The sequence below is a fragment of the Sylvia atricapilla genome, chromosome 20 (genome assembly GCF_009819655.1).
Source record: "Sylvia atricapilla isolate bSylAtr1 chromosome 20, bSylAtr1.pri, whole genome shotgun sequence".
In the NCBI taxonomy this organism is placed as follows: Eukaryota; Metazoa; Chordata; class Aves; order Passeriformes; family Sylviidae; genus Sylvia; species Sylvia atricapilla.
Genome location: NC_089159.1, coordinates 9,231,207 through 9,244,301, shown reverse-complemented (window position 1 = coordinate 9,244,301; position 13,095 = coordinate 9,231,207). Strand labels below are relative to the sequence as shown.

General features: G+C 41.5%; 1 protein-coding gene across 12 annotated transcripts in view; it reads left to right on the top strand.

Annotated features, from left to right (window-relative positions):
• BCAS3 (BCAS3 microtubule associated cell migration factor) overlaps positions 1-13,095 on the top strand; it is a 300,050-nt gene that overhangs the window by 8,220 nt on the left and 278,735 nt on the right. For all 12 annotated transcript variants that reach the window (XR_010745132.1, XM_066333524.1, XM_066333513.1 and 9 more), the window contains exons 5-6: positions 3,983-4,064; positions 11,038-11,110. Coding sequence is in view for 11 of the 12 variants with exons in the window: in XM_066333524.1 (XP_066189621.1) it covers positions 3,983-4,064; positions 11,038-11,110 (155 nt within the window). In the remaining variant the exon portion in view is untranslated. The remainder of the gene's footprint in view (positions 1-3,982; positions 4,065-11,037; positions 11,111-13,095) is intronic.

Below are 13,095 nucleotides of genomic sequence, written 5' to 3'. Positions count from 1 at the left end.
ACTAGAGTAACATTCCTTGAGCATCTAAATTCTCACAATCTCTAGATAATTACAGAGATCTGGTTTGAATGGAAAAGCTGAGTAAATTTCTAAACTAAAGTGATAAAATTTGTTCGTTTTCTTCCAATCCTTCCTTGCTTTCTCAGCATGACTGCAGGTTGCCTTTAATCCATATGCAGCATTATTTGGTGGTGATATCTATCAACTGCTTATTATCATAATTTAGCATCATCTCATGATATCTTCATGTTTAAAACCTGAAGAATATTTAAAATTCAGAATATTTACAGCAATAAAGCATCAGACTATTTAAAACCAACTTCCTGATCATTCCCTTTTCCTGTTACCCATTCCCCAGTTTCCATTTCTAGGTTTGCCCAGCACTTCAAGCATTGAGTTCCAAACTTCGTTTCACTTTGGTGTATGTTTGGCTTTTTTTTTTTTTTTTTTTTTTTTTCACCACATGAAAACCATTTTCTCTGGTTGGAAACTTACCTTCAGTGTGAACAAAACTTCCTTTGTTCAGCTTTTCTTTGCAAACTGGTGTGCTCCAAACAACACAGCTATGCCATCAAAAAATCACCCAGCGCTGCAGATTCCTGGGCTGTCGTGCTTTAAGCAGTAGCTCAAGGTGTCTTTAAGTGGAAGAGAAGATTCTTCTTCCTCCTTTAAGGAAGACTTTTTTTGGGGGATTTGAATTGTTTGCTCCCAGCCTTCCCTGTAGGTCTGGGAGTTGTGGTTGATCCCAGGTTTTGGGAAGGCTGACATGTTCTACCAGACCAGCTTGGAGCCATCGTTTTGGATTCCCCTCTTCCCTCCAACGAGTACCTGAAGCTGCTTTTACAGCTTAATATCCAATTCTTGAAACCTGCTTGGAAATATTCTTGGCTTTTGGAATGGGAAAGAAAAACTTTTAAGAGCTCTGAGAGCTGCCACGGGGACTTGCTACTTAGCTGGATCCAATCCAAAATGGCAGCCACAGCCTCGTTTCTCACAGGTGCTTTTTGAAGAATTTAGAGCTCTGTTTTCAATTCATGAGCTCTATTTATATTTTGTCTGTGTGTGTGTGTGAGACTGTGGAGCTCCAGGGAGTGGTAATGGGATGTGGAGCCTTTGGCTGAGGGTTGCCAGCCCACAGCTGACCCGTTGTCCCCTCAGTGTGCAATTCCTTGTCCCTCATTCCTGGTGGGATGAGTGCCCCACTCACAGGGATTGAGCAGTGAGGGAAGTGGCAGAAAAATCAGGCCACACAATCTGTGTCCCCTGAAGGAGGCAGATTGGGTCTGCGTCACCTCAGCAATAAAGTTTTATCCATAGATAAATGAAGGGCATTAGCCACAGTTAATTCAGAGTTTTATAACGCTGCAGACACCAAAAGCTTCTGGTGGTGTTTGAAAGCAGTTAGTTAGAATTTAAAGGAAATTTTGAACTCGAAGCCTAATGCATTTTTCAGTGCCAAGCAAACCAAGGAACAACCAAGCTGTTACTAATTCATGGCAGACACAGCATGCAGCATCTTCCATGAGCCCCTGTCTCAACAGAACAGTTGAGGACACACAATTTAAATCCCCTGGAAAAGCTGTTACTTTGTGAAACTAGATTAAATGTTAGTGGGTTTAATGTCATCAGTGTTGTAGTGTCACATCCAGATTTTTTGGAAACTTTATTTTGTGCCTGTTAGAGAGTTTGAATTTTCTTTACCAGTGAGGTGCTGGTGGTTGGGTGGCATCTTGAATTTTCATTACAAAGCCTCCAGTGGGGCTGTATCTTAAAATTTGCTCCTTTTTAGCTCCCAGAGTCAGCACATGCTCAGCACTTGAGCTGTAGAGGCTGAACCCAAACCATTCCATGATTTGGAATGCTACAGGGGCTGAGCAAAGGACGTGTTGACCTACAGTGGTCTCAAAACGGGGACTAAATACCTGTAATTTCATCTCAGTCACTATTGGATCCTGTGCTCTTTGTTACTCCATTTAACCTTACTTTCTGTGACTTCCTCCCGGTATAAAATAATAATTTATCTCTAAATAACCAATATTAATTATTTAAAATAGCTGCATTATATGCATGGGCTGGGATTTCCATGTTAAATGCCTCAGTACAACTAAACTTCCTTTGTATTTGGGCGTTTCAAGCTTTCCTTTACAAGGCTCAAGGTCTTGGCACCTCAGGCTGGAGAAACATTCTCCTGGAGTTCAGGATATTTAAGAGCAGAGCCTGAGTTGAGGAGGTTTGGCCCTCTCAGTGTGTCTTCCTTTGAGGACTGGACTCTGAGGTGGATTGAGCTGGGGCTGATGTTTTGGCAGGGTTCAAAAGGAGAAGGAGGTGTCTGAGCTGGGCTGGGATATTTTATGGGCATCACTCCTTCCATACCTTTGTTGTGCTGGTTCCTTTCCCTCTTGTTTTCATTCCTAGCCAGAGATGTGCATACACGTGTGAAACAGCATTTTCATGATTTGGGGAAAAAATCTTTAATTGCCAATAATAATAGTTCCCAAACCTCCTATTTTTCTGCTTTTCCATTTCCTCCTTTCCCTTTTCATAGAGCTGCTGTGTTCCATTGGACAGAAAACGTGCTGGTGTCTTAATTTTTTAAATCTCTTTATTACTCTGTGCCTCTTTAATTTTCCTCATTTTCTGCTTAGCTGTGCTCTACATTTTCCTGAGCTGTTTTTTCTGGATACAGATGTTTTCATCCAGAGATTTTTTATTTTCCCCCACACTGCACTCCAAGCTCATGATCAGTTCAAAGCCATCAGCAAACCTTTAATGAGTTGATTTCTGATGGTGTCATTAACAGTGATTTTAATTGATAAACTGCTGGGTTTATAATGTTATTTCCCCACATTTGTGTAGATTGTGTGTAATTCCAGGCTTAACAGGAAAAAGCAGTAGTTCCCTGTGTTGTGTGCAGGATGGTGGCTTAGCTCTGAAATAAATGGTATTTTCAAAGTAATTTTATTTATAATTGTGCTTAATGGGGTGGGTTTCATTCTCCCCCATGACCTGGAGCAGTGATAATAAATAACCAGGCAAGAGTGGATGTAAGCTGAGAGCCTGGAGTACTGTACTTGGGATTTGCTGGTCAAACAGTAGGACTATTTTAACTTCTTGGACGTGTGAGCTGAAGTGCAGAAAGAAATGGAAACAACCATAAAATGACATTTCCAAAAGTTCCCTTGGATTTATAGTTTATTGATTCCTAAGAACCTTATTCCAAATCATGTTCTCTTCTGATATTGTAAGCTGCTCGTTTGGCAAAACCTTATGCCAGCCCTGGCTGTGTTCTGAGGCTCATTACATCTGTTTTAAGTTGTTGGTTGGTTGGAAATGAGCTTCATAATGTTTGCCATTTTCCTGGAGTTTGACGTTCCATATCGGATCCATTTCCAGGCAGTTATGAAAATAACATTGAGTGACCATTGCAGGAAGTCTGGAAATTCATCTTAACTGCTGCTGGTTTAATCTTTTCAACATTGCCATCAGTGACGGGCTTAAGTAGCTTGACCACCTATTTTTAAACATGGTTTTCACACCTGGTGAGTTTGAAATGAACCAATCTATGAAATTCTCCCACCTTTTTTCCACCCAGGTTTGTCACTCTTGATTGATCTCTGTTGATCTGGTGTTTTGCTTTAGAACCATGTGAAACGTGGGATAAATTTTCGTGAATTTTAGTCACTTTCCTTTAGAACCATGTGAAACGTGGGATAAAGTTTTGTGAATTTTAGTCAACTTCAAGTCCTGCTCCTTCCAAACCCTGTGTGGCCATGAACAGTTAATTCAAGGCTTCTAATATAAATTTTCAGTTAGAGAAATGGCAGTGGTTGCTTAGGCAAAGCCTTACCAGTGTACTCCTCTGCAATGTCTTTTTACCTACCCTCTTAGGGATAGATCTGTGGTTTAGATCTGTGGTTTAGATCTGTGGGATAGATCTGTTTTTGCAGGAGTGACTCTGTTTTGTGCCTGTTGGTGTTTGCAGATCAGTGGGGAAGCTCAGGAGCTGTTCTCCGTGCGCCACGGGCCTGTTCGAGCCGCTCGGATCCTCCCTGCTCCTCAGATCAGTGAGTACACCTCCAGCACCTCAGCTCCTCACAAAGGCTGCCTTTCCACTCCAGTTCCCAAAACAAACAGAATTTTGGGGTTTTTTGGTATGGTACTGCCTTCTGATTTGTTTAATTTCTCCTTGTTTTACATTGACTTTACTCGCTTTGATCCTTTCGGTGGTTTGAATTTTGTCATCCCTTGGGTGCAGCTCCTCTCTGCCACTGCAGCTCCTCTCTGCCACTGCAGCTCCTCTCTGCCACTGCAGCTCCTCTCTGCCACTGCAGCTCCTCTCTGCCATGCTTAAATACAATTTCATCAAATTCCAAACCAAGCTGCTTCATTTAACAGGGTTCTTCCAGAGGTTGAGTTAACTCTGAGAACAACTTGCTGCAGAATCTGAGTAACTGTGCATAAACAAGGAAATTCCTCTAAAAAAAATAACCCTGCTCCATCCAAACCCAATCTAATTGCTCAATTCTAAAATAACTGTTTTGGGTCTAAATTAAATTGGTTGTTTTACTTTGTGGAGGAAAAGAATGTATTTCTGGTATGACCAAGGTGTTTGGGGATTATGCTGGGGTAGATTTTCTAGTAATATTTTATGACTTAATTAATGAACTCAGAAAAAATACAGCCTAAAATCTTATTGTTTAAATTATTCATGGTAAATTGTACTGATTCTGTGTGTTTCAAAGAAAGTAAGTGAAGAATGTTTAATGGACATATTATATATTGTTTTGGTGATTTCCTGAGCAGAAGAATATACAAAGTATACGTGGCTGTGTAAGTATTACAGGTTAAACTAACTTACAGTAAAACACTTCCCAAGCCTGTTGTTCCTTTATTCCATTTACTGGAACCCTGCATAATTCCCAACGAGCTGCTCTTTTGCCATTATGTGTGTCATTGAGTAATGGCTGGCTGTGCCCCTTCCTCTCCTGAAGGAAAAAAAAAAAAAAAAGGAGAAAGAGAAGTGGAAATGAAAATGAAGTAAATTAATTGAAGAACCTGAGAGTTCTGGTTTTTTTAATGGTCTTAAAACAGGTTTTTGATTTTTCAATCAAGTAAATCACACTCATGAACTCCTTCAAGCAGTTATGGTCTTTCTGCCCCTAAATTCCATATATTTAGCATCTGACAATGATAGTTGTTACATTAGAAAACTATTCAAATTAGCTCATATTAAATTAAACCAAACCTTTTAAAAACATGTTCTAGTCTCTTTTTACATGGCTTGGTTTAAATAAATCTTTGATTAAAAGTACATGAACGTATCATTGACCAGTATCTGGAATCAGATAAAAGTGAAGCTGTAATAAGAGGCCTTAGATAACTAACTCATGAGCTTTAATGATTCTGAACGAAATAAAAGGAATTTGTAAAGGAGAAGCTGATTACCATCAGCAGGCTCAAACACTGTTTTACTGTAAAGCTGTAAAAAGGGAATTATTGAAAATAGTCTCTTGGTGGATGGGTTTGGCACGTTCCTAGAAGCAGATCTGAGCTGGTGATAAGCAGCTCATTCCCAGGTGTGAAAGGAAAGCTCATGGCTTTAACTTGGTGATTTTACAGCAGCAGAACTTAATAGTTTGTCAACTATTTCGTTAAAAAAACTGCAGCTCTTTGATGTTAGATCCTCTGCCTCGTGGTGTGCCTCGTGGCATAATGAAGCCTTGTTTCACAGGGGTTATTTCATGCAGGAGATCTCCTCCAGCAGCTCCTGGCTGCTGCTGGCAGCAGGAGCCTGGGCAGGTTTGGTAGCTCAGGAGCTGGGCCAGCTCCTGGAACTGCTGGGACTGGCAGCTCTGCCCTGCTCTGAGCCACCAAATCTGAGCTGACCCAGCTCTGGGCCACCAAATCTGTCCTGACCCTGCTCTGGGCCACCAAATCTGTCCTGGGTCAGCTCTGCTCTGAGCCACCAAACCTGTCCTGGGTCAGCTCTGCCCTGCTCTGGGCCACCAAATCTGTCCTGGCCCTGCTCTGGGCCACCAAATCTGTCCTGGGTCAGCTCTGGGCCACCAAATCTGAGCTGATCCAGCTCTGCTCTGAGCCACCAAACCTGTCCTGGGTCAGCTCTGCCCTGCTCTGGGCCACCAAATCTGTCCTGGCCCTGCTCTGGGCCACCAAACCTGTCCTGACCCAGCTCTGCTCTGGGCCACCAAACCTGTCCTGACCCAGCTCTGCTCTGAGCCACCAAACCTGTCCTGACCCAGCTCTGCCCTGCTCTGAGCCACCAAATCTGAGCTGACCCAGCTCTGGGCCACCAAATCTGTCCTGGCCCAGCTCTGCTCTGAGCCACCAAACCTGTCCTGGGTCAGCTCTGCTCTGAGCCACCAAATCTGTCCTGACCCAGCTCTGCTCTGCTCTGAGCCACCAAATCTGAGCTGACCCAGCTCTGCTCTGAGCCACCAAACCTGTCCTGATCCACAGATCTGCCATGGTCAAAGCCACCAAACCTGTCCTGGTCCAGCTCTGCAGCATCACTTCGATGTCCTGCTCTGCAGCCTGGAGGAGATGGCTGTGAAAACTGGAGAGATTTCTGTCAATGATGCTAAATCCTCCCCAGAAATCAACTATTCCCTGTGCTCAGGTCATACCTACCGCTGCCTACAGTAGGCAGGGCTTGAATTATTCTGTGCAGTTCACAATATACGTTATATATATATATTTACAATATACCTGGCCTTTTTGGAGGGTTTGCACTGTGGACACATTTTGGGCTTGCAGGGCTTTGTGTTTAGGCCATGAGGACATCTCAGTCTGGGCTCTGGCAGTTTTAGGGACAGGAACTCTGTGCTGTGATAACTCTGAGCCATCCTTGGCTCTTCTCCACTTCCATTCTGGGTGCTGGGGCTGGGTTTAGGGTGCTTTGGGGTTTTAGGGTGGGTTTTTTTTCCATGTGTCCAGATGTGCTGGATTTTCTGTCAGTGCTGAAGCAATGATACATTTATTTCAGTTACCTTTGCTGTTCTTTCACCTACAAAATCAGAATATTGATGCTTTCTGAAGGAAGTCAGTGCTGCTCTCTCCCATCTTCTGTCACTTCTCCCAGGTCATTTTACAAGCCCCTGGCCAAATACCTGCTTTGCCTTGTGCTGTCCCATTTGTCAAGGTAGAGCTGCATGGTTTAAAAATCAATCAAGAAACTCAGAAAGCCAGAGGGGCAGCTCTGTGTGTGGCAATTCCTGCTCAGAGGGGTGACAGCCTGGAGTGGTGAAGTTTAGATCAGTGGTTGTCTGTAAAACCTATTTCCATGTCTCAGCATTATGAAAATAAATTCCTGCAGCGAGCTGAATTAATTTATTGCCATTTTCTAGATTATGCTGCTTGCAGAAAGATGGTGTAATAGCCCTACATCTCTCAGTGAATTTGACTGTTCACTCAAATTGACTTGTAAGGGGGAAAAAAGCAATAAAAAATGGAAATAAAAAGAATTTAGAGGTACTAAAACCCATTGAGAGTTGAAATACTGCAGCAGATTTATCCCTGTTCCCCACTGCTCCCGTCTTTGCTGTTGGTAAAATTAAGATTTGAACCTCAAAAGCTGACTCAGGTTTATGTGCAGGTACACTTAAAGAGCTCTAATGTTTAGGTTGCTTTCTGAAGGGAGGCAGATGTGAGGTTTGGGTATATTCAGCCTCTTGGGTGGTTCAGTGGTTTTAAATCCCCAAAATAACCCCAGGTTGTGTGTGGTGGAGGGGCTGGCCCTGCCCCATGGACAGGCAGGGTTTGGGGTGGTTGTGCAGGTGTGTGTTTGGGTTCTGGTGTTCTCCCAGTGTTCTGGGGGGATTTTGGGGATAATGAATGGTGTCTGTGGAGTTCAGAAATGACAGACTGGAATTCTCCAAGTAAGGCTTTTAGAGATGCTGCAGGGGAGAATCTTGCAGTGCAACTCTGTGAAATCCCAATTCCTTCGATGCTTTGGCCTGACCTGTGTTCCATCATCACATCTTACAGGAACTGGAATAATTATTGCATTATTTTCTGGTGCTTTAGACCAGTGAAACTTTCCCCCAGCTGGGCTGGGAGGGAATTCCAGCCTGGGGCATCCCCAGGTACTGCTGTTGGGCAGGAGCACAAATGCCACAAGATTTCCAAGGAAAAGATGGAGATGAGAGGGGTTTAGTGGAGCAGGAGCAGCATTTTATTATTAAATGGCACTGATCAGTGGAATGAGCAGGAAAATCCACTCCATGGTGCCTCTGAGCACTGCTGAATAGGTCAGTGTGAAATCCATCCAGCACCTTTCCTCCTCATGGGAAGCCAGGGTGATTCCCAGAGTTCTGAGCAGCTTTTGGGTTCCTGGGACATCCACTGGCTTTCATTTTTATTCTGCATGAAGATGTGCTGCTTTTGGTGGTGTTGTTCCTCCTTTTATTGGCATTATTGGGAGGCCTTAGCAGGCCCTGAGGTCTCTGTTCACAGTTTCATCAGCAGGACAGGACCTAAGCTGCTTTGAGCTTACATGTGGGCAACCTTTTGACTTCATAAACTTCTAAATGTTGATTTGTATGAAATTTCATTTAGCCACAGAGATTTTTTTTCCCCTTTTTTTTTTTTTTTCTCAATTTTAAGCACACTAACTGACGTTAGGTTTTTAAAAAAACCAAATCTATCATTTAGCTAAATGGAGCTGTAGATAAAGGTGGTGCCTTGTTGGCAGGCAGGGCAGTTTTCATTACTTTAATTGTGTGATTTGTCAGGATTTCCAGCATTTTATAAATGCTGTAGTGTTATATGACAGAGTTAAAAGGATTTAGAATGAAAGGAGTTTAAGAAAAAGACTTTGCAACAGGATTTCAATACTTTTTGTATTTGGAGGGATTTAGGGAGCTGCTTTTCATTTCAATTTTGTTAAACACTGTGTGTGCAGCAGGTGTGTGCAACGTCAGCGCCTCGCACATGCAAATAAACACAATTTTACAAATGAAAATTAATCCAGCAGAACTTGGGAGATTAAATCCCACCCCAGAGCTGGGAGAGGCTCCTGCCTCCATTAGAGCGTGGCAGAGCCCAGCACATGTCACTCTGTGCAATCTCATGGATGGGACAGCTATTAACCTGATTTCATGCCCTCAGAGGCCTCCCAGTAATGATCCTTTCCTGCAGTATTAATATTTACATTCTGAAAGTATTGGAGTAGGAAATGGATTTTTGAAAATTGAAGGGCTCGAGTCATTACAGGCAGAAATCAGAAGTTTAAGCACCTATTGCAGGAATTTTGCACATCTGTGCCGTGGGTATTAAATCTGGCATTGCTTTGGATTTTGGGCACTTGATTCCCTGGACTCCCCTCCACGTTTTTCCTCCTTTCCCTTTCCTTGTCATTGAACCAGACCATAAAGAAACATTTCAATTCGTGTCTCTAATATATCCTAGTGAAAAAAAACCCAAAAAAAAACCAGAAGGAAAAAAAGCCAGCAGAGTGAAATCCTTCAGGTGAAATGCTGGCTGCACTTAAATCAGTGTCAGACCTGCTGGTAGTCAGCATTTCGCCCTCAGTGCTGGGAACAGAACAAATGGAATTCATCTGTTACCTGCATTGAAGGAAACAAATTGGTTGTCAGGCTCTTTAAGAAGACTTTTATGTTTCATTTATCAATTTACAGGTCAGTACATACAGTACAGGTTTGACTCACCAAAGAGCTCGAAATAATAGGAATAAAAGGAAAGTACAGCTGGCTGGTTTGGGTTACTTGTAAAGCTATTGTTGATGGTGGAGTTATTGATTTATTTATTTGACTTTATAAATACCCAAAGGTGTAGGAGGGAAGATTTTTCCTTGTACAGATGAGAGGAGTCAACAGTGTTTGTTACAAATTAAATGCATGTACCTGAGTTATTAATAATTAACAGGCTGCTATGTCAAAATGTATATTGTTAATTGTTGTGCCTTTCTGAATAAATGATTTCGTTTGGTACAGCAGTATTTAAGATTTAAATTTTGAGCTGATTATATCACTAATATTCTTTAGAGATCAAAGGGTTTGGTGTATAATGGAGAAAAAAATCCATTATTCACCACACAAATGCAGACTTATAGATAGGTAATTATAAAGGCAGAGGTTGAAATGGAGGAAAGTTTGTAGTGGAAGTTGTTATTTAAGTTGGGCAGCAACATACCCTGAAATTCAGTTGGATATTTTTCACAAGCAGAAGTGAGATTTTTTTAAAAAAAACCAAAACAAACCCTCCATTTTAGTTTTATTTCTGTTTACTCAGCAGTAAAACAAACTTCTCCAGACTCTTAAAAGCCCGTTTTAAGAAGTGTGGCACCTTTAGCAGTCTGCCTGTGCTGGGGTGAAGGTGTCACTGAGCCTGGGGGGACAACAGGGCTGATTTCCAGTGCTGCCAGGGAAATTTCCGGTTCCCACTGGTGTGGGAGAGGCTCCCAGGGCAGGGACAACTGGCCCAACATGTCACACACCAACTCTGCTGCTGCCTCACCCCTAAAGGCGGATGGGATGTGGTGGAGGAGTTGTGTTTCCACCCGGAGTTTGTTTTGTTCAAGGTTTCAATCTCCTGCTGATGGAACAGCTGGATGTGGGCTGGATTTCATCCCCTGTTTTCTGGGGCACAGGGCAGGGGCTGCTCTGAGGTTGGCACTGCTGGGTTTCATTTTTACCAGCTGGAAGCCAAGGTTTGAGCCCCAGGCAGGGCCTGAGTGCAGACAACTCCATAAAAACCAAGGAGCAGCGAGCAGGAGCCACTTGTTACAGTCACAGCACCCCAACCCCGAGTGGGATGAACAGAAAATCACTCCCAAAGCCTGGCCACCTTTTGCTGCTTGTCTTGTTTCTCATTTTCCTCTCTGTCAGCATCAGTCCTTCAGTGCTCACAGCTCTGCCTGTAATTCGAATTTCTGTCCCTCTTACCTTGCACCAGCCGTGAGTTTTGTGTTATAGTCAATATATTGGGCCCCAACCTGAACTTGGAAACTGTACAAACAGTGATTTGCTTTTTCTTGTCCTTTGTTCTCTCTCTTCTCAGGTGCTCAGAAATGTGATAATTTTGCTGAGAAGCGGCCTCTGCTTGGCGTGTGCAAAAGCATTGGATCTTCTGGGTAAGAATGTTCTTTGTGTAGAAAAGGGATATATAAACTGTATTGCCATCTGAAAAACACAGTAGGTGACATCTTTAAAGCTTTGTTGCTTTTTTCTTCATGGGATAACACTGGGATGTGGTTTTTAACTTTTTTTTTTTGGTGTGTCAACATATATTTTCCTATGACTTCAGCTTTTGGAAAGGAATAAAAAAGAGACTCTTGATATAAAATAAATTAAGAGGTATTTTAAATTTATTTTCTTCTCAGTGGAATCACAACTTGATGATTAACCTTTTCTGATATCAATCTGGGTCAGAATTATTACTGTGAAGGGTTTAAAGCAATCTTTTGTGTCTTAAAAAGTAATTTTTCAAGCAGCAAATGAATTACAAACACAAAGCATTTGATTGTTGCAGCCACACACTATTTATTAATAAAAGACATGTTAAACCTCCTGCCCTGAGTTAGGAAAATCAGTTTACAGTCTTGTTTTGTGCTCTCTACAGAATTGTTGTATCAGTGCTCTTATAAAGGAGGCCCTTAAGATATTTTATGTTTGATTCAGACAATGCACAGGATTTATATCTCTACCTTCAGGAAAATATTTGCTTTTCAGGATTAATCCTCTACACAGACATTTAATGGCTGAGCAGTTGAAGTAAATCTTCTTACAGTTGTAAGACTCATTCTGTGCCACACCTTTTTCAATTAAGAATTTAATCACTGTGTGTGTGATGGAAGAACTGTCAAATCTTTACCCTTCTCTGTTATTACTGTGTTAAATTGCAATATCAATGTTACCTGCCTTATATGTTTAAATTAAAATCCACATAAGGCAGAGAAGTGATTTTTTTTCTTTATGTATTTACAACTTCCCAAATCGAGTTTATGGAGATTTTTCTCCTTTTCTTCCCTTCCCTGTAAGTTTAACTGTTTATAAATTAGAGGTGCAAATACTGCTCTGTCTTTATCCAGTGTGTTTATATATAAAGGATATGTTGGTTTAGGAAAAATCTTCCTTCACACTCTTGTTTTAGAAGCTGAGATACCTGAGAAATGAACGAACTCTGAAGATATTTATTTTCAGTGTATTATTGTATTCCTCAGTTAATGGAACAGAATTCAAAGATTTTGGGCAGTTTCTGCTTTCCTTAAAAAAAACCCAAACCCTTCATGAGTTTTCAACACCATAATCTTGTCATTTCCAAATAATTTTTTGTCGTTACCATTATTAATTAATTCCCAGATGAGTTTCCTGATAATAGATTCTGTTTTCTGTTTTGGTATGTGGTGATTTTATAGTCATCAACAAGATGGAACTTTGGCCTCATAGCTGATTTTCTGGTACACACATTTTTCTCTTTTAAAAGTCACATTTTTCCAGCTAGTAAAATGACTGAAATGTTTCACAGGGGGGTTGGATTGGATGGTTTTAAGGGTCCCCTTCCAACCCAAACCAGTCCATGATTCACTGTATAATCTTTTCAAAACAATTCTTCTCACAGCCCCCCAAAAGATGCAATCCTGACTCAGAAATGGGAAACAGATTTGTGTTTTTTGGCTGATATTTCTCTGCTGGTTTAGAGGTTGGTTCACTCAGCTTCAGTCTTAGATTACAAGATTTGCAAATTAAAAGGGAAACCAGAAAAGAAAGAGTATCTGCCTAAACTTTGGGGTTGTGGAGGTTTGTAAAGACATTCCTGCTCGTTCCTGGTGATAAGACAGACAAATCTTCATACACACACAGAATTAATTGGTGGGTTTGGTGCATATTAATGCATTTCCTAGGTGGTGAAACATTAAGATAACCCTGTTTTCCCCACATGGATTATTGAAGCAATAGATTGGGACAGACTGGATCTGTAAAAACACTTTCAAATGCAGCAGAGAGGTGCAAAATACATTACTTTAATTCTGTTCAAATGTAAATGTTCAATAAATCCTTCAATCTAACTAATGGAGTAGTTTAAAGGGAAACCAACCAGGATGATTTTATTTCAGAT